This window comes from Vanessa cardui, chromosome 23 (genome assembly GCF_905220365.1).
Source record: "Vanessa cardui chromosome 23, ilVanCard2.1, whole genome shotgun sequence".
In the NCBI taxonomy this organism is placed as follows: Eukaryota; Metazoa; Arthropoda; class Insecta; order Lepidoptera; family Nymphalidae; genus Vanessa; species Vanessa cardui.
The window spans coordinates 2,092,219-2,114,775 of NC_061145.1; the positions used below are offsets into that span (position 1 = coordinate 2,092,219).

At 33.7% G+C, this 22,557-nt stretch overlaps 3 protein-coding genes across 3 annotated transcripts in view; 2 read left to right on the forward strand and 1 right to left on the reverse strand.

Moving 5' to 3' along the window:
- LOC124539592 (huntingtin) overlaps window positions 1-13,829 on the reverse strand; it is a 52,341-nt gene extending 38,512 nt beyond the window's left edge. Inside the window, exons 1-13 of the mRNA XM_047116885.1 lie at window positions 13,625-13,829; window positions 13,264-13,405; window positions 12,846-12,967; window positions 11,881-12,098; window positions 10,017-10,148; window positions 8,809-8,942; window positions 6,170-6,362; window positions 4,686-4,825; window positions 4,011-4,154; window positions 3,314-3,423; window positions 2,496-2,620; window positions 793-1,574; window positions 64-260 (exon numbers count right to left, since the gene is read on the reverse strand). Coding sequence (XP_046972841.1) covers window positions 64-260; window positions 793-1,574; window positions 2,496-2,620; window positions 3,314-3,423; window positions 4,011-4,154; window positions 4,686-4,825; window positions 6,170-6,362; window positions 8,809-8,942; window positions 10,017-10,148; window positions 11,881-12,098; window positions 12,846-12,967; window positions 13,264-13,405; window positions 13,625-13,689 — 2,504 coding nt within the window. The 5' untranslated portion in view covers window positions 13,690-13,829. The remainder of the gene's footprint in view (window positions 1-63; window positions 261-792; window positions 1,575-2,495; window positions 2,621-3,313; window positions 3,424-4,010; window positions 4,155-4,685; window positions 4,826-6,169; window positions 6,363-8,808; window positions 8,943-10,016; window positions 10,149-11,880; window positions 12,099-12,845; window positions 12,968-13,263; window positions 13,406-13,624) is intronic.
- A 313-nt stretch (window positions 13,830-14,142) lies between these two features.
- Window positions 14,143-15,826, forward strand: LOC124539651 (pyridoxal phosphate homeostasis protein). The gene is made up of 4 exons (XM_047116953.1): window positions 14,143-14,449; window positions 14,668-15,025; window positions 15,138-15,379; window positions 15,671-15,826. Exons 1-4 carry the CDS (start codon window positions 14,357-14,359, stop codon window positions 15,740-15,742), a joined length of 765 nt encoding a protein of 254 aa, XP_046972909.1. The 5' UTR covers window positions 14,143-14,356; the 3' UTR covers window positions 15,743-15,826.
- Window positions 15,827-16,006: 180 nt separating this feature from the next.
- Window positions 16,007-22,557, forward strand: part of LOC124539653 — a 40,417-nt gene continuing 33,866 nt past the window's right edge. Inside the window, exon 1 of the mRNA XM_047116954.1 lies at window positions 16,007-16,287. The gene's annotated coding sequence lies outside the window, so the exon portion shown is untranslated. The remainder of the gene's footprint in view (window positions 16,288-22,557) is intronic.

Below are 22,557 nucleotides of genomic sequence, written 5' to 3' on the forward strand. Positions count from 1 at the left end.
ATTGTGAGAACAACCACTCAAATCAACCACCTCTGCCGTTATATGTATAAAATTATAACTTACTTTTGATAGGGAAGCGATTCATAAAACTTAGCGAGATTGACCCTGCACAGCCAGTAGCCATTGTACTGCACGCTGATGAGGGCATTCAATGCGTCGCTCAGCACGCCCCAGTGCACACTCTCGCTCAGCGCCGCCGACAGCCCCGTCAGGGACGAGAGAGTGTGGTTCACCGTCGAGTGAATCTCATCTGATAGCCCCTGATAAAATTTTAGAAAACTCAATAAAATAATACTAATAATAATACAACAACAACAACAACAGCCTGTAAATTCCCACTGCTGGGCTAAAGGCCTCCTCTCCCTTACAGGAGAAGGTTTGGAACATATTCCAAATAATAATAATAAATTGTATGTAATTTGTTTATACCGTTAATAGAAGAATGTTGTATTACATTCAGAGTAGTATCTGTAATATTTATAGATACCCATATAGAATAAGGGGTTTCTTAAACCGTTTCCATCGCAATACAAGCAACTCTACAGATTTATGCGCACACAATTAAAATATAACTCTCAGATGGCATATCTTTTCTGATATTATCCAATTTGATTGAATTAATCGAATCAGATTAACTTCTTCGGTAGTTTTTGAGATTATCGCATTCGTGTACAGACAGACGCTACATAGTTGTTTTATAATCTGTATTTTATAAAAAAATAGTTTCAAATTAATAAATTTAGTTTCAAACCAATTAATTTACCTTATTAAAAATAATAATAATTTACTTACTTTCAATATAATATCCATTAATTTTTCGACACTTATAAATTCACTAACGTCCTTACAGAGTAGACTATAATTTCTCCATCGATTGTAATCCCCGTGAGCCAAGTCCAACGCAGCCACCAAGTAGTTCCCAATACAAACCCTCACCAACCCCCTTATTTGAGGGTCATTATGACATTCCAGTAACAAAAACAAATCAGACATATGCTGATACTCGAAATCACTTTTATTACTACTCTCGATATTATTATCGATATCCGGAACATCCCTACTATCGACTTCCTCCATACGTTTCAACTCCTTCTTCTCACGTTTCTCCTCTTTCAATTCTATTGTATCCAAATTCGTCGTCGATTCGCCGAAATGGTCAAACTTCATATCCAAATCTATACTCGAAGACAAAACGTCGCCACTGCTGGACATGGGATAACCTGTGGATATATGATCGATACTTCCCGTCATATTGGAGTTTGTTGTGAAATTACTGTTTGTCATATTGGGGTTGGTGCTGTCAGCGCTAAGGCCACTAGCGACCAAGTCCTTGGCGAAGACTTTGCTGTCGAGAATGTTGCTCTGGACATCTTTGGAGCTCTTCAGCTCACTGTCAGTGGATTTCTCGAGGGATTTACTGTCTTTTTTGAATATCAGCTGCGATGGACTGTCCGTGCTGCGGTTTAGGAGTTCCTGACTCAGGGATTCCGTTATCGAATCCTGATAACAGACGTTACGTTCGATTATAAATTCGTTTATGTGATCCGGATTCGAGTCTGTTCCTTCTGATGACCCTAGAACAATTTTTATGGTATATAAATATTAATAACAGCTGTATACCATCAGTTATAGAAAAAACTTTGATATTCGATAACTAATGACAGATTAATTATCTAATAATTTTATAAACCCAATTGTTTTTAAGGACACACAAAAATATATGTTTCTATGTAGAAAAAATGATTATGCTTTACTTGGCAAATAAGAATATCAAAAGTGCTTATAACCACCTACTTGAATAAAACACATTTAGATATTAAGTAACTAAAAAAGATTTGTTTTTAATAGCATATCTAATACCCTACTCTTAATTTAGTCTCAAGAGAAGAGCTGGAAAGAGATAGAGAATAATACTTTCTCTATCTCTTCCCAATTAACTCCAGCTAGAAAACTTACGAAACTTAACAACATCAAACATAATATTAAATAAAATCAAAATATACTTTATTCAAGTAAGTGGAGGTTGAGGAAATGTTATTTTTTTATTACTTTTAACGAACACGATTTAATGAACGTTACCGAACGATTTATAAACTAATGGATTAACATTCTTACTGAACGATTTACAAAGTAATTGATTAAATTTTTTTTGGAATTGGTTGGCGGACGAGCATATGGGCTACCTGATGGTAAGTGGTCACCATCCCCATAGACAATGACGCTGTAAGAAATATTTACTATTCCTTACATCGTCACTGCGTCACCAACCTTGGGAACTAAGATGTTATGTCCCTTATGCCTGTAGTTACACTGGCATACTTACCCTTCTAACCAGAACACAAACAATACTCAGCTGTTGTTTGGCGGTAAATAACTGATAAGTGGGTGGTACCTACCCAGACAGCCTTGCACAGAGCCCTACCACCAAATAAATTCAAACTTGCTATTCAAAATTGTTTATGAAATAGTATTATTACCGTAAATACAAAACATACCAGAATAGTTCTGAAATTTGATATCTGCGTCCTTGTCAACGTACAACGTGATCGCTTGTGGGTACAGCTGCACTATCGCGGAGAGGCAGGTCAGAGCTGAGGACTTGACTGACACTCGAACTGACCTGGAAACAATGGAATTATAAAGTAAAGTAACAGCCTGGTAAAATCCTGCTAGGCTAAGACCTCTCCCATTAAGCGTTTTGGAACAGCGTTTTGGAATATGTTCCAAACTCTCTCCGAGTTTGGAACATATTCCAAAACGCTGTTCCAATGCGGGTTGGTGGAATGCACATGTGGCAGAATTTCGATGAAATTGACACATGCCGGTTTCCTCACGATGTTTTCCTTCACCGCCGAGTTAGAAATGAATTATAAACACAAATTAAGCACATGTATATAGCGGTGCTTGCCTGGGTTTGAACTCGCAATCATCGGTTAAGATGCACGCCTTGTAACCACGAGGCCATCTCAGCTACTGAATTATACAAATAAATAATAGTATGACTGTGTTTTGGAACTGAGATAGAGAATATGTTCTTATGTAAAATATTCTTTAGTTCATAGTATGTTTCAGAGATTTATATTTTTTAGGACATTTTCTGACTCGCACAACCACTTTGTGGATCATATATGACTTGGGAACTTTGAAGAAAAGAGGATACTCCTTTCTTAAAGGCAGACAACGCATCTGCAAGCCCAGTGTTACAGATGTCCATGGGCGGTGGTCACTTTCCATCAGATGAGCCTCCATTTGCCTCCTATCACATAAAAAAATGTGCTCTTTCATTTGTTGTACTTTATTCCCCCTGCCTTACCTATCAGATATAACTCCTCCTTTATTCCCCGTGAGCAGAAACTTAGACGCTAGAAGTCTTGCGCAATATTTAAGCCGAATATCTTCATCCGTCGATGATCCAATATTGATCTACAAAATAAAAAACTTAGTTTTATCTCTTGGATCTCTTTAATTTGTGTAGCATTCTTAATAAGACACCATTATTTTAATAAACATTATTGGCATTATTTGTTAATGTTGCTTCTCTTTCTGCCATCATTGATTTGACGTATGTGAGATGATGGAGCATTTTTAAATAATCACCCGTAGATATCCGAGATATGGTGTTAGTTGCGTATTAGTATGAATCCAAGTTACAATTCAAGTCTTTTCCCGACTATGATACAAAACAAACAAGAGCAACACATTCAGACATAATGTTGTCTTAAATTTTCGCGATCATTACACATTTAAATAAAACTAATTATAACGGATTTGAATCGCGTATATTAATTATTTTTTTTAAACATCCCGACGTTTCGAGCACTTTACAGCGTTCGTGGTCACGGGTAGACTTTCACTCAGACAAATTTACACACACATTTATAAATGTAACAAAACAAATACATTCTTTATTATAAAAATGCTACTTAACGCACACATATACACTTAAGAATATCTAACGAATCGGACGCAGTTTTGTATGTAGTAGGCATGTAATTGAATATATAACAGACCTTTATTCCGCCATCGCGCGTGATGATGACGTCATCGTCAGTTTCATCGTCCTCGTAATCTTGTAACTTCTCGGCCAACTCCTTGGATAGCTGTTCCGTATCCGGCATTTGGATATCTGCCTCACTCTGAGGTGAATCTGGAGTCTACACAAGAATTATATGAATTGGGTATTAGTTTAAATGTCGCAGAGGATTTTTTTGGTGTATTCAAGGGATCTCGTATCGTTGCCAAAAATATATCACTTGTTTATAAATGTAAATATTATTGGCTGGCAGAAAATACTGTTATAGCGTTAAGTCCGCCCTTTGTACATGTTTTATTTGTGCAATAAAGAATAATAAAAAAATATATATTCAAGTGTATTTGACGACGGTGACGACGGTGAGTTGTGCTCCCCCCCCCCTCCTCTCCTTAATATAGGGAAAACTAATGAAAAGCGTACGATTCTAATTTCAAATTTCTGTGTTTAATTTGATGTTACAGCAAAATTTTAAAAGCTGAACAATTACAACAACCCAATTCGTATTAAAATGTTATACATTAAATTTCATTCGTTACATTTATGTAATGTTTATAGTTCCCATTCAAAACTACATGTTTGTTTTTAGGCATGATATTTTTCATGTATAGCATTGTCAGCGCGCGTACTGCGCTTGTATCTGTACAAACAGCACCTGTATGGCGAGGTCGTCGGTGCTGGCGCAGTGCTGCGGCAGCTGCAGCACGCTGCCCAGTCGCAGCGCGCCGCTGAAGCTCAGCTCGGCCTCGCGGCACTCCAGCGCCGCCCAGCGCGCGCCGCGCACGCTGCCCGCGCCTGCACACACACACACACCTCACGCCTACTGCTTTCCATGGAGCTCCCGTTGAAACGCTGCACACACACACACACACACACACACCTCACGCCTACTGCTTTCCATGGAGCTCCCGTTGAAACGCTGCACACACACACACACACACACACACCTCACGCCTACTGCTTTCCATGGAGCTCCCGTTGAAGCGCTGCACACGCACACACACACACACACCTCACGCCTACTGCTTTCCATGGAGCTCCCGTTGAAGCGCTGCACACGCACACACACACACACACCTCACGCCTACTGCTTTCCATGGAGCTCCCGTTGAAGCGCTGCACACGCACACACACACACACACCTCACGCCTACTGCTTTCCATGGAGCTCCCGTTGAAACGCTGCACACACACACACACACACACACACCTCACGCCTACTGCTTTCCATGGAGCTCCCGTTGAAGCGCTGCACACGCACACACACACACACACCTCACGCCTACTGCTTTCCATGGAGCTCCCGTTGAAACGCTGCACACACACACACACACACACACACACACACACACACACCTCACGCCTACTGCTTTCCATGGAGCTCCCGTTGAAGCGCTGCACACGCACACACACACACACACCTCACGCCTACTGCTTTCCATGGAGCTCCCGTTGAAACGCTGCCCGCGCCTGCGCACGCACACACACACACACACTGAGACTCACGCCTGCTGCTTTTATTAAACGTCAGGGGATTTGACCTTTGGACCTTCCGCTCAAGACACTCGACCAAATAGAAATATGCTATCTAACAGTAAGAGATGTATATCCTACTCCTTTCACAAGTGGACAAAAGCCTAGCAAACAACATTTGACATCGAATCGATCACGCGATGTCATTGGTCGAAATTAGAGATCTTGAGTTATCTGTGCCATTCAATAGGAATTTGCAAAAATATGACGTTTTCAACGTCGACGGTTCTGTTATCGCATCTTTGGAAATAAAATTAAGGAGAATATAAGTAGTTAAGTAACTTACAGTTATAATTTAGGAGATATATAAATCAAAAACTGTTGAGTAGTGTTTAATATAACTGAACTATTAGCAAATTGCACAGAATATGTAAATGTGTTTTTTATAATATCCAGTATATGACTCCACTCTACATGTAGTATGTTTTTTATTTTATTTTTTATGTAGTCCAGACGCAATGACGTCATGTACAGTCAGCAAAAACGTGCTGCACTAATCACCCTCGCCATACTGCCCCATAAGACGCCTCTTCAAACCTCGTTTGAAGACACCCAGTTTATAAGCAAATATTCAATTGGAATAGAGTATAAGAACCAGTATACTAACTAATATTCCTCCTGTGTCCTTTCTCAGCTTGTCTGTCGTCGAGGCACACCGGCCTCGGATGTCTTTCCAACAAGGCCCGCCTGTACTCATCTTTGGCCTGAGACAGCAACACAGAGAGACACTCTATCACCGTGTTCTGTATATTGTGTTCCGTTGTCGACTGCTCGATGTAGTGTACGCAGAGGTGATATAACTGAAACAGCAGACATTTTTAACTTTCACCGTTTCATAAATTCAAATCGCTTGTAACAAATACAGTGTTAAAAAAGGCATATTATTCGAAAATACATTGGTAGAAAAATCATATTATTCGATACAATATTTTATAGATGGTAAAAAAGCGTGGAGTTAATACCTGTTGACTTCCAAGCAGGATATATTAATTTAAATAATTGTATTTAACTAACATGACTTTGTATTTTTTAAATATTGAATAAGAGTAACTACTGATTTTCTTGCCGGTTCTTCTCGGTAGACTACTTTCGGATCCGGTGGTAGATTCACTTAATAATAAAATGACGACTCGAAAGTGCTCGTAAAAGCCCACTTGAATAAAGTTTATTTTGATTTTGAAAAAGTTTAGCCGTGTGAGTCGAGAGAGTAATCCTTGACTTACGTCGTTTCAAGTATCGTCAAACAATGTTTTGACACTATTCCTCAAGCATACGTCAATTATTTATATTTCCGGCAACATAGAATTCACGAGGTCCATATCATAGCAAGACGTATAAACGAAGCAATCTAAAGGCTCGCGCAAACTATAGCCGCGGCGGGCCTCAACGCATCGCATTGCAAAATTGCGCGCCAAAGCATATAGCAGGCGCATCGGGCCGCACCGCAACCCAATATCTTATAATCAGTCAGGTCTTGGCAATCGAAGAAGATGGATAGTTCTGACGAAAACGACGCCAATGCGTTGGCGCATCGCTAGCCAGGCGTATTTTTGCGTTGCAATGCGGCCCGTCTCAGTGTGCGTTAGCAGACGCAACAATTAGACGGCTGAATGAGTGATGTTCGTGAATTACCATAATTCATTAATAAAAATAATTAATAAAACAGAAACCGAATCATCAACAATATTTATTCAGGTATTTTTTTATAGTACTAAATTTTATTATTTTCTTTAGTAGAACAGTACAAGGAATTGTTCGACCTACAACATCCCAAATATGGTGATGTACAGAGAAGGAATAATATGGGAAGAGATAGGCGGAATCATAAAACAACATATTGAATAAAAAAAGCTCTTCGTCAGAACTATCCATCTTCTTAGATTGCCAAAACCTTACTGATTATAAGATATATTGGGTTGCGGTGCGGCCCGATGCGCCTGCTATATGCTTTGGCGCAATTTTGCAATGCGATTTAAGGCTATAGCCGCGGCGGGCCTCAACGCATCGCATTGCAATTAATTAATAATAAATGTTCAATCTACTTGTTGCGTCTGCTAACGCGCACTGAGACGGGCCGCATCGCAACGCATAGCATCGCCGCAAAAATACGCCTGGCTAGTGATGCGCCAATGCGTTGCGATGTGGCCCGTTGCGGCCTGAGGTGTGCGATAGCCCATACAAAATGTATGAAACCGATTCAGGAGAATTTTTGTTATGCGTTGCGGCCCGCCTCAGTGTGCGCCTATCTTAATAGCTCGACTTACGTCGTTCGTATTGCGAAAACCGAAAATGGCGTAAGTACGAGGACTGTCTGTAATAAGCTATTTGACAATGCGAAAAATAAATTGTGAATTATTGTAATCAGTGTATATTATGAGTTTATAAATAGTTATTTACTAACGAAAGTTGGAAATAATACTTAATTTATTCAAAAAACAATAAATAAAAATGCATTTTTTCAAACGTTTGTCACGTGACACAAAACGCTCCTGATTGGCCGGGCTTATGATGAAGTCACTTTGTTGTAAAGCTTGATTTTCTACTACATGTACCACAGATTAAAACACAGCAAAGTGACGTCAACGAACCCATTGCAGCGCCATATTGTCCAAGTAGCGTTTTCGCGCGTGATTTAAATATGCAATTTTTAATATGATATTTTTCGGCAAATATGTACTAGAAATAAAAAAATCTACTTTTACAGTGTTCCTTAACCTCTACTAAATACTATAAAATGGATTTTAAAAACCAGTTAAATAGTCTATTCGTTTTTAATATATGCAAAACAATACATATATAACGCGCACACAAATATATATTTACTTAAACGTACAGTAACATAAATGTAATGCCGTAAATATTACATTGCTGGACTATGGCCAATTCTCTGATACAGATTGGTTATTGTACCTATGTAGTGGCAGAAATTCAATTAAATTAGACACATATAACACGTTGTTTTTTAAAACCGAGAATATGACTTATATCAACAACAAATAAGTACATGAAATTCCAGCTGTGTATGCTAGGGTTTAAACCCGAAATCATTAGTTAAGATGTACTATTAGTTCTTTTGGATCATCTCTCTTCCTAAACAACATCAAAATTAATCCTGTACCTGATAAAATTATCTTTAAAATAATCTTGAAACCCCAAAATGATAGCAACATTTTGTTATTTCAAATCATGTTAAGTCAAATTTAATTAAAAAAATTCAAACAGCGATAAATACCAAATTTGTTTTACCTCCAAAAAATCCTGGACAGTGAAGAGATCGTTTTCTCGAAACTTCGTTATATCGTTTATCTGAAATATGGCTTTGATGACGCAAAACCATCCGATAACCGCCGAGTCATCTTGCGCTGATGGCCACAGCTTTTCTGTTAAGCAAATTGAACCTTATTATTAACAATATAGAGTATATTCTATTCGGTTTGGTGTGGTATGCGATCAGCACAAGTTTCATCAGGTCTTGGGATATTTGTAAGGCAGCCAAAGTATCTTAAAAAACATTTATGTCGTGATAGTGTACTACTTGCACCCCTTGACTTATAGTGCTTACAACGGATTTGACTGCAATTTTCATGTAACATTTTGTATGCCATTGATATGTAAATAGATTAATTAATTGATACAAAATCAACAATTACTCCAAACATTTCATTTACTAGAAAAACCGACTTTTAAGCCCTTTATACACCAACACCTTTCATTGATACACGTTTTTTAAAAATATTTACTCATCCTTTGGGAAAAATAAATAAATACATTTTGGACAACATCACATACATTACTCTGATCCCATTGTAAGTAGCCAAAGCACTTGTGTTATGGAAAATCAGAAGTAAAGACGGTACCACAAACACCCAGACCCAAGACAACATAGAAAACTAATAAACATTTTCTACATAGACTCGGCCGGAAATTGAACCCGGGACGAGTTGTGTATCCATTAAAACCGATGTAGACCGTACTCGACCACGTAGGTCGTCAAAATATATACACACAGTTTTCACGACACGAGGTCACTTCGCACCAGAATGCGATGATGCATTTCTGAAAGTTTACTTTGGACCTCACACGGTCAAAAATATACCAACCAACACAACTTAGATGTAGCATCGGCAAAATTCGTAAATCCGATCACGTCCGAATTAAATACGCTATCCCAAATGATCAATATTTATTTCTTATGTGAATATGATCTTTACACAAACGTAATAACTTGTAATATATAACCTAATATATTCGTCAAGTTGACACGTCAGTTTACATACACTTGCTTTCTCGGGTTGAACTGACGCGACAATCTATAGCGACGAATAGCGTCAAATGGCGCGATAGGGAGCTATTTCTATTGGTTGTGTAAATCGATAGTAATTTGTTTTATTGAATTTGCTGATGCTAAATCCAAATTGTGTCGTACTATTCTTGGGACTATCACGCAAACTTACCAAATGCTTTCGATAGTATGTTAGTGAGTAGAGGTTCTCTGTGCGAACACAAGTGTGCGACACAGTTTGCGATACCGCGACGCACTGCCGGCTCTGAACTCTCTACATGCATCAGCAGAGCCTTTGAGAGTTCTGAAAACAATTACAACATAAACATATTATAATATAGATAGCTACTATAATTTTTTTTTATGGTATAGGTTGGCGGACGAGCATATGGGCCACCTGATGGTAAGTGGTCACCATCACTCATAAACAATGACGCTGTAAGAAATATTAACTATTCCTTACATCGTCAATGTGCCACCAACCTTGGGAACTATGATGTTATTTCCCTTGTGCCTGTAGTTACACTGGCTCACTCACCCTTCAAACCGGAACACAACAATACTGAGTACTGTTATTTGGCGGTAGAATAACTGATGAGTGGGTGGTACCTACCCAGACGGGCTTGCACAAAGCCCTACCACCAAGTAAAAATAATGTTTAAATAGTTTAGTATCTCCATAATAGTTTTTTTTTTTTCAAAAAAAAACGACTAATCGTCATATTTAAAATGTTTAGATGAAAAGCATATGCATTCCTCTATTATATTTGAGAAAGAACTTCAAATTTCATGTTACATCTCTTTAATGTTATAAATGTGAAAGTAACTCTGACAGCCTATCTGTCTGACTGTCGCTCTTTCAAGACCAAACCAATGAAACGAATTTGATGAAATTTGGACAACTAGTCTGCTTTGAACGGTTGAAACGTATTGTCAAAATTGGCGTTCCGTGCCGAGAGCTCACAATGGCTTGTCATTCGTCGTAGTGTACCATACTCACACATGTATAGCACGATGTCGCATCGGCTAAATTCGTAAAACCGATCACATCCGAATTGAGTACGCTATCCCAAATTATCAATATTTATTTCTCATGCGAATGTGATCTTTGCACAAACGTAATAACTTGTCATATGACCTAATATATTCGTCAATTTGACACGTCAACTTACATGCACTTACTTTCTATGACGCGAGAATCTATAGCGACGAATAGCGTCGAATGGCGCGATATGGAGCTATTTCTATTGGTTGTATAAAACGGCAGTAATCGGTTTTATTTTCATTCCATTGCATTTTCCGATGCTACATCTAATTTGTGTCGTACTATACATAACTAATTTTTAGCAGTATAGGCTATTTGACTGGTTTTTAAAATCCATTTTATATTATTTAGTAGAAGTTAAGGAACCCAGTAAACGTTGTGTTTTTTTATTTCTAGTACATATTTGGCAAAAAATATCATATTAAAAGTTCCATATTTAAATAGCGCGCAAAAACGCTACTTGGACAATATGGCGCTGCAATGGAGTCGGTGACGTCACTTTCCTGTATTTTAATCTGTGGTACATATAGAAGAAAAGCAAAGTTTACAAGAAAGTGACTTCATCATAAGCCCGGCCAATCAGGAGCGTTTTGTTTCACGTGACAAACGTTTGAAAAAATACATTTTTATTTATGGATTTTTGAATAAATTAAGTATTATTTTCAACTTTCGCTACTCAATAACCATTTTTAAAGTCGTAATACATATACAATGATTACAATAATTCACAATTTATTTTTCGCTTTGTCAAATAGCCTATTAATGCCCTTTTAGGTTTTATATCTGTCTGTCAGTAGCAAAACCTACTTTTCTTAAATAATCAGGTTATTTAGATTACAAGTTTTCTTTGATTGACAATTGATTTTGAACATTTTATTCAGTTTAATTTCGTTTAGAATAAGCACATAACAAAAAGATTAAAAAATATATATAGATTAAAAATAATGTATTTACCTTTATATATCAAAATATCCAAAAAAACATAAACCCACCTGAAATTTCCTCATCTGTAGTATACTCAGCCAAAGCTTTCAATATCCGAGGTAAATTATTCTCTATTGCCTCAACAATGAGTTGAATTTCCGTCGTCTGTCTCACAATCTGACTGAGTTTTGGGAACAGTGTCTGAGCTTGTGAACGAATCTTTCCAACGCCTGGTCGGAGCCAGCAGTCGCCGAGACATATACGTGATAGGGCTGCTCTTATCCATCTACAAATCATCAAAGTTATAAAAGCTAATCAAATCTGTGGTTGGACAATGTTTTATTATACCTAATAATATTTACAGTATATATGTATATGGCTTACACTTGGTTCTACAGTATATATCCAGGCTTAGTTTGGGTAAAATAACTATATAAGATATTTATTTCAAAGAATACATCTCTATTGATAGGGATGCGCTTTTCAAACAACTTAAACAATCAACAACATATTCCGGTCAATTTATACAGAAATCTTATTAATTTAATATGCTTAAACCTTCCTTATTACTCTGTCCATTTGTAATAGCCATATAATATCCAATTGGTAACAAGGGATTACTTACTTTATTTTGAAATACGTATTGATTATTATTACTATAAGTAAAAAAAAGTTAAGTAACAGCCTGTAAATTTCTCACTGCTGGGATAAGGCCTCCTCTTCCATTAAGAAGAGGCTTTGTAACATATTCCACTGGGTTTGAACCACGAATCATCGGTTGAGACGCATGCATTCTAACCACTGGGCTATCTCATCTCTTATTACTAAATAGACTCAGAATGTTCATCAGTGTCAAGGTTGAACCCTTGACACTGATGACAAGACAGACAAAGACAGACAGACAAAGGGAATATGATAAATTATAGAAAAATCATAATCTGGTGTATTAATGTTAGTGGACAGGCAATCGAGCATCATCATGCTTTCATCCTACATTATTAGTTTTTATAGTGATAAAATTGAAAATACCTACCTCGCATTTTTATTAGTGTCTATTTGGTTTTGCAAAACAATGTTTGTTTTGTATGAATGGAATGCAAAGCCACCGGCCACTGCTCTGTTTAACGCTTCATCCCCAAGCAAACGCAATTCCGCCTGTATTATAAAGGATATATATATATTTCAGTTATACTACAGTCAAGGAATTCAATTTAAGAACTTGTACATTATTAAAAGATGTTCTAAAATATTATATTGAGACTTGGTACTTGTAGGATTTTTTGTTAGGTAACAAAAAAACAAAGAAGTGTACTTTAGTAAATTACGTTTGTTAGAAAACCTTTTTTGTAATAAGTCTTAATAAATACAGTGGTTGTTTGGATATATAAAATCATTACATTGAGTACAAATAATAAGAAAGTATTGTTTTATGCTATATATTAAATACATACACTCTCATTACTAGCTAAAGTAAGCAATGTAGGTATTGCTGTATGCAGTAGATTGGCATAGTGCCGAGCACAGTTTTGCCGGCTTCCAAGTGCTCCTAAGCATCGCCCCAACGTTCCTGCTGCTGCTTGCAGCTCATGACCTCTGTAAAATTTGATATTTTCACTTAACACTACAGATAATTCAAAGTAGAACTAACATTACAAAGAAAAACTTTGAAAATTTATTCAATTCTTAACATTTCCATATAAAAAAATTCGTACCGAAAGGTATGAAACAATGAATGCACGGGCAAGTAAATCTATCATTCTTTATATATTTTTTGGAATTGTAAAAAAATACTGCCGCAATAATCTTACTTACTTTACAAGCCCTTCTGTGTTTTTTAAATATTCCAAAGCCTTCTCCGCCTTCTCCAATACATTCATGGCTGCTATATTATCACACAACAGGGAGGATCGGCGAATTTGTCATAGTTAAAGTTAACTTGCTAAGCTAAAAATTAGAATTTCCGTAGTAGAAAAACTCAACAAAACAAACGGGAAAATCAATCAGTTAACTTGACGTTTTGAAATAGTGTTATCTACTTAAAAATAAATCTCCTAAAATTTATGAAAGAATCGTACGGTAACGGTAACAAAAACAAAATGAATATTTTAAGTTCATATTTAAGATAATTCATGGAAATATATATTCCTACTTTAAATTACTATATATAAAAACAAAACTTATATTTGCTTTTATTTTTTTTATTTTTTTTTTGTTAAAGAAATATAGTGTAATATTGCGGCAAATTTAAGATAATGGCAGCATTAGTTCTTTCTTATGTTCAGAAACGAATTAAAAAATTGTAATACATAAAATATAATTTTTATTAGTACATCTTGTTAGAAACATGCACATTAGTTTAACGATATAATACAATTTTGATACCTGTATAAAATTATCTTATCTAAATGGCAATTGTCAAAACTATAGATTGACAATAACTATAAAATGATGTTTTTGATAAGACTACATACATTTTGATAACAAAATAAGCATTGATAACAAGTGTCATCGTTGTGCTTGCAGAATAGCTAAAAGTTAAAAATAATGAGTGATGAAAAATCAAACGAAGTTGACATCATGAACGGTCTGAAAACAGTTTTAGCTCAAATAGAGGCTGCGGTAGTTAGAAGGAGTAAAGTAAGTTATAGGTTTCTTTTTCTTTTAGGATTCTTACCTTGTGAGTAAATATTGACGAAGTTATTTCGTAATATAACTTTATTACAGAAAAATCTTCTGAAGTAATAATAAATTCAGTATATTAAATAAAGAATCATGAGATTCATGTTCCATTCCATATTTAATATTTTTTTTGATTATAATATATTTTTTTCTATTTAACCTCTTTTGTGTTTTAGGATTTTCCTCAGATTGCGCCGACATTGGTTGCAGTTTCAAAAATTAAACCAGTATCATTAATCGTACAAGCATATGAAGCTGGCCAGCGTCATTTCGGTGAAAATTATGTAAATGAACTCGCTGAAAAAGCTAGTGATCCACAGATACTTGAAAAATGCAAAGAAATCAAATGGCATTTCATAGGTCACTTGCAAACAAACAAAATAAACAAATTACTTAACTCGCCTGGACTATATATAGTACAAACTGTTGATTCCGAGAAATTGGCTGATAATATAAATAAACAATGGTTAAAAATCAGAAAAGAAGAAACCAAGTTGAATGTTATGGTACAAGTTAATACTAGTGGAGAAGAAGGTACCTACCTATTTTTGTGTTATTTCTGCAAATGATATTGCCTTAGTAACTATATCATAGATTACATTTTTTACTAATATAATATCTTCTTTTTAATATTGTCTATTTTCAGTTAAAAATGGAGTGGAACCATCTCAAGTAACTGAACTTGTTGAGCATGTGCTTAAGAAATGTCCTGACTTAGATTTCAAAGGTCTTATGACAATTGGTCAGTACGATTATGACAAGACTCAGGGCCCTAACCCAGATTTTCTGACTCTTGCCAAATGTAGACAGGAAGTGTGTGAGAAATTAAATCTAGATATTAATAATGTTGAATTATCAATGGGAATGTCAGGTGATTTTGAAGAAGCTGTAAGTATGACTTTAGAATTTTCTATTAGTAGATTCTTGATCTTGCAGTTAGTACACACATAAATCAAAAATATATTGCATGCAGTAAATCTAATAAAAAATAATTGCATTAACATTATTTGTGGTCATCTACGATTTTTTTTTTACAAATATATCTTTTTTTGTTTAACCAAATGCTGCTTAATTAATTGTACAAGATATAATATTTTATTTATACATTATTTAATTTGAAAGCCATATTCACCAAATAATATAATTAAAAATTGATATTGTTATTTCTTATAATTTCAGATACAATTAGGAGCTACGACTGTTCGAGTTGGCACAAATATATTTGGTGCAAGAACTCCTAAAAATAAATAATCAGATGAATATTTATCACAAGAATAATTATCTCATGTTGTTAACATAAGTTATGATGTTTATTAAACATTCATGTTACCATTACATTTTATTTATTTTTATGTATTCCAACCCTTTAGTAATAATGATGATAATGCTTAATTTGGAATCATTTAAATCTGTTTTATGACCTTAACAATCTGTGTTAAGCAGATAAAAAAGAAGAAAACAGAGGATATGTCCAAGTAGTGTCAATTTGACAGTTGTGTGTCACTTCACTACAATTTGTATTCTGTGGTATGATGGCATTCGCCACGAAAGTTCGTGTCGACTGTCGGTTGTATGTATTGTAAACGCAAAGTGTTTTCTAGATAAGTGAAACTACTGTTGGCAGTCGTTTAATACAAAGTTTAAATATTAAATAAAAACAAATAATTTTGACTCAGATGTATGAAGTGGTGAACTGACACTTAAGTTTGTGCCCCTGTGACTAAAAATTAAAAAAGTTTTATATCCTGTTCGAAGTTTGAAACAAGGCCGTGAATCATTAGCGCTTAATTTAACAGGTAAGTGGGAAGGATAACTTCTTATTTTATTTGTTTTTATTTGAATGTCACCCATTCTTTTTCTTTATCGCAAACAAGGCTAAATGACAAAAATAATATGATCATTTTTCTCACATCAATAAGCCTGTAGTCCTCAAATAATTTAATATTATTAAAATTTCTATATGTATTTATTCACGTTTAAGTCTAATAAAAATTTTCGAGTATCAATCCAAACTAAAATTTAATTTAAAATAATTAAATCTTTTTTATACCAAGTTTCAATTGAAATATTTAATAAAAACTAGTAACTTAATATTATATTAATAAATAGAAACTATAACTATATATATTAATTACAAAACTGGAATCATTTTTCAACATCATCATATTTCCTTTTGAATAACCAAGTTTGGTCTTATTGAAATTTGAACCATAGTTTCTTAAATAGCAGTCTTTATTGTGAAGACAGGCCATGCACCTGCAAGCTTCACCTTGCAAATGTATTTTCGTGTCTTTAGCTTGTTACCATACTAACATGTATATAAAAAAAAAAAAAAAACAAATATATATATACACATGCATACTCTATGCAGTAACATTAGAAGTACTTTTTATAAAGGTTACAGAGTTTACAAAACATTAAAATGATTGGTGTTGTAAATGCATCTTGAACAAAAACAATGTCTTCGTTACTTCATCATTGCACAGTATCCCACAGTAGCGAAGGTGCAATCATCTATTATCAAGATAAAATTTGAAACACTTTCGTAACTAGATACATTTATAGAGGACTAGCCATCATTCTTTTACCACGAATAAAAAATAAAAAACTTTTTAAATAAATCAAGCTATATGTAAAATTTTATTATAAATAGAAGAAAGATTTGTCCTTCAAAACTTTAAATAAAATTATCTAGTATTTCAATAAAGTTATATTGCTATTAATTTTTACTAAAATGCCCCAATTTAAATACAATTGCATTCAAAATTATTTCATCAAACAGTAAATAGCAAATGGAAGGAAGGAAGAAGGAATATAGAACTATTACTAAATCCCGAAGATTTAGTATTAATTCTCTAAATTACTTTTATGTCATAAATGTTGATACTCTTGTTTAAACGGTATAACTAGTTCAATATTATTTAAAAAAAAAAGTGATCTCTGTACATAATTTCAAATCAAAATGTTGAAATTCTACAACTTAATTACAATATAGAATGATTTGAAAATCATAAAAAAGTTAGCATTAAAACCTTCATGGAATAGCACTATCCTGTATCCAATGCCATTACATTATTAAAAAGTATTAACTTTTTAATAATGAAATGGATGGAATAAAGAATCATAATATTATATTGCTGAGGTGGAACCTAAACACACTTCAATAACCTGTATACATATGTTATTAAAACTCAATGGTAACGGTAAGACTATTGTTTAAATTAACAAAAAAAAGTCAATGAGTTCAAAGGCCTAGAGTTGAAACTAATTAGTGTTGGAAATACTTATTTATGAAGTTACATTAATATTATTATTATATATTAAATAAACATCTGTTGTTATTATAATTGATGACATAAAAATAAGTGTAATTAATATTAAAACATCTATAAATAAGTAACAGCTACTAATTAATCACAAATCTTAGAGACTATAACATCTACAAAATTGCACTAGCAGGTAGGTTCCTTATAGGATGTAGACATCTGTTAAGAATATATTTTAAAAACTTCACTCCCAAGACATTAAAATGGCATTGTAGTTATTTATATGGCTTTAAAAAGTATACAAGTTTTTTTTGCAGTAGATGTAAAATGACTGTCACCAAAACAGTAGTAAATTAAATGTAAGATTATTGTCAATTTTAATTTTATATATCAAACTTAAAATTACATGGTTTATAAAATTAAACAAATAATAAAATGTATGCTGTGTATAATAAAATAAATACTTATTTGGATAAATGTGTAATTTTTTTATTTATTACTGTAATTCAAATCTGACTGACAAAAGAAATAAGATATGACATCATTCATTAATATTCATAGTTTTTGTAAGTATTTCTATAAGAAGTATTTGACGTATTACTTAGAAAAAAAGACTATTGTCTTCATATTGTTTACAAGTTAAATTAAAAAGAATTCTCAAAAATCTTTTTTCTATAAGTACTTAATTGATTAGTTTCCTAGAAGGAGAATTTACAAGAAATATTGTTAAGAATTTTTGTTGCTGGAATAAAATCATTTAAAGACAGAATTCACTTTAACTTTTTTTTTGCAGTCTTGAAGCTCCAGACATGCTTAACAAGATTTTATTGTACCTACGTTCGATCCTCTCTGTCTCATAAACAATTATTGACTGTAAGGGGTAATAACTTGTTATTGAATCTTAATTGTTATATTTTTTAAAAATCCGGCCGCAAGTTTGAATATTATTAATAGTTATTACAAGTCTTACTTGCTCTGATTAAAAAAAAAAATTTCAAAGCGGCAGATTGCATTATTTTACGGCTTAAAAATCGAAATCTTTATAAAATTCAACGAAACTAACACCTGTTCCGAAAGGTTTATCTCAGACCTGTGGAAAATCTACGAAATAAAAATTGAAGTGAGAACATACATGGATTTTTATAATGATAAACATAATTATAATATCTATATCTTATGAAAAATATATATCACTATAAGTATGTCCATAAATCCATATTGGATTTATGGATACCGCAAATTCTAGGAACGATGCCTAGTTATCCATAGCATGTATTGAATACGACATAAAAAAAAATGATAAACTATCTCGTTATATGCACATATCCTAACTCTGAGCTAAGTTACATGGTTAAGCCGATATTAGGCTGTGATATTTTTTAATTAACATTTAGATTACGATATACCCTATTGTAAGATAAGTAGGCTATCAAGCGAGGACGAATACCGAGTGTTACCAGTAAATTATAATCGAGTCACGGACTCGGGTGTTAGAAAGTGAAGAGAGAAATTGTTCTCGGAATGCAGTATTAAATGAAAACACGTAAAGAAATTAACATCTCGAGTTAATTGCTCGATTGTACTCGTTATGGGAGTATGTGTACGGTACTTTTTTTCCCATAGCAAAGAACTGTATCATAATATGATCATAATAATATTTTGCAAAGTTCTTGAAGAGTTTCATTTGGTAATTTAAAGTTTAACTTACGTAAACATGTTTTATTGTTAGCTAGGAATTTATAGTGCGATTATAATTATTACAATTGTTAAAATAAAATACACTAAGTCACCGACTATAATTATTTTTCTATTGACAACTTTAAAAAAAAATAACAGATTTAATATTTTGGACAAACGGCTATTCTCTTAAAGATAATTAAAGCTTAATCTACCACGTTACTCTACTTGAGGGTTGTTAAAGATATACCTATCTGGTAGAATTTCATCCGACGCAATATGCATTTTCCCTCACGACTCTTTCGATCACGAAATATATAAGTTAAATACAAATTAATTATGTGAAAACTCTTTGGAGCTTTGGTGTTGCCATATATTACATTTTAAAAAGCGAGTAAATGTAAGTATATCTGAAAAACAGTACAAAAATAATATGTAACAAAAAAATATCATTATTTTCGTGAATCCCAATACAATTAAAGTTATTAATTTCGGGATATTTACCATGTTTTTTATTTTTTGTTCGGTGGAGCTCGATATTTCGACATTGTCTACGAATGTCTTGTTCACGAGACACGTTAAATTAATAACTTTAATAATAAAAATAACCATGTTAATTTAAAATCCCAATACAATTGTTTTGCAAATTGTCTCATCCAGTACCTTTCCGCATTTGATTTCATAACAGCGGTCACATTACATCGTCGCCTTTGTTTGCCGTCACTATTGTTCGGTAAAACCACTGGTTAAACTTACAATTCTCTGGTATTTGTTACGGAAATACACTTATATGATTTACATAATGTATATTGGTTAAGTAATTCTGAACTAAGTACAATATGGCTGTTATTGTTACTGCTGTTTAAAAAGGACGTGTGGTTAAGCTGTGTACCTAATTTTGAGTAAGCTAAAGCGTATTGTAAAGGACTTTCTGCTTTTACTTTTGTTTTTTAAACGAATATCATTACGTAGGATTTAGTCCTTATATTATAGGGTTAAGTCCTTAATTTGATAAAACAAAACAGCTGCACGGGTTTAATTTATCTACAAATTATGTTTACAAAAAGGTGACGATTAATTTTTAGATTGCTAATGTTGCCTATCAAAATAATGTATATAAAAATATCTGATAATGCCAATGTCTTAATAACCAGTAGGTAATATGTTTTTTCTCTAACAATATATCATATCAGATTTAGACCAGGTATCAAGTCTATATGCTACGTTTATTTATTCGAATATGTCGACAAAATTAAAGTATAATATTAAACTATCTTCAATACAGGTATTCTGTAAGAAGAAACTCGAAACCCACCCCAGAACATGGTGAAATGTCAGAATGTGTATTGCGACATTGACTACAAAAATTATAAAAATTGCATGCACATGTCAAAGTGACGTATCACCGGAAGTCGACTGCCAAAATTTATTAGACAGATACGAAGAGAATTGTTATCGAATTGTTTTACTGTATGAAATGTGGCAAAGAAAAGCGGATCTCTGCCTTATCTCCTCCGGTTTCATTTTATTTGTTTGGTAGCTTCGAGTTTTGGTGTTATCAGTTTAAACGGAATTTAGAGGAAAAGAAAAGTCATCGTAACTTGCAAATTAAATTTTAATGTTTTCTACAAATTTTAACTAATGACGTGGGCGAACTATTTTCTAAAGATAGACAAATGTCGAGTCATTGTGATACTGTACATTTGGCAATTACTGATCGAATAATAACGGTAATTGAAGTTAAACTAAAAAAACACGTCATTTCAGTTATAACCCGAAATAAAAAAATAAATCAATTGAAAGCGCTTTAACTTTGCATCGATCTGTGATTAATAGTTTTTGATTAAGCTAATAAAGCATAACGTGAATAAAATGAAAGGTATCTTATTGAAGTCCTTATCGGCAAACGTAGTCTACTCCAGCTGTATAGACTGATTACCTGAAGAAGGTAGCTTACTGACCGGAAGCGGGAGGCGGGGAATAGAAACCATTTATTCAAATGGGCTATCTGATGGTAATTGGTCACCACTGCCGATAGATATTAGTGCTGTAAGAAATAATAACTATTTCTTACACAATAATGCGCCAGCAATCTTGTGAGCTAAGATTTTATGTCTCTTGCTCCTATAACTATAGGAACAAGCTGAGTAAACTAACACAAAACTGGCTTACCTACCGTTCAAACTGGAACACAACAATACCAAGTATTGTTGTAAAATAGATTCTGAGTAGGTGTTACTCTCAGACAAGCTTGCACACAGTCCTACTACAAATTAAAAGAAGCTTCTGTTTACCGGAATCTTAAAATTGAAAGAGGCCTAACTCTAAAAATAGTCAACTATTGCTTGAGTAATGACATGTGTATGTTTATAAATATCTAAATTACTTATGTATTTTATTTACATAGGAATGTTAGCAAGAATGTCAAAGGATTTCGTAGTTGAATCGCAAAATGATATTTAAAAAAAATCAGTTGGATTATACTATTAATACCAATTACAAGCTATTTACAATCTTATCTCATATTCTATACAGATTTTGGCGAGAGATGGAAGGAAAATAGTCAATCTTGCATACATTATATTCAATCTTGTTACACCTCATTTTATGTGTAATGTCGGCAGTAAATAATAATGATACGTTCCGGTGAAATGTACAAAATTATATTATGATTGATGGCAGTTCTAGCCGCAAACAGCCAATTGGTTGATAATAACTGGCACAAAAGCACCGTGACTAGAGTCTGACGACTGACACACTTACCGAACGTTTATAACGCGTTTATAAACGCTACTGCTCGAAAGTATCGAGAATATACTAGTTACTTAATACCTTATGTAAATTAGAGTCATTTAAATTTCCTACATCCTCTTAAATGTTGATATTATGACATTTCATTGGAAAATACTTTTAAGTGGGTTACTTTCGAACATAGAACGGGTTAGAATCAATATTGACAGTATTATTACCTCTAGTCATTATTTTTTTTTAATTATTTAGAATTCGGATATGAATACTTAATAGTCAGTATAAAAACTTCGTAATTTTATAAACGAAAAAAATTAACGATAAATATTTGTTATTTATATAAATATGATTATGACAAACATGTTACATGATTAT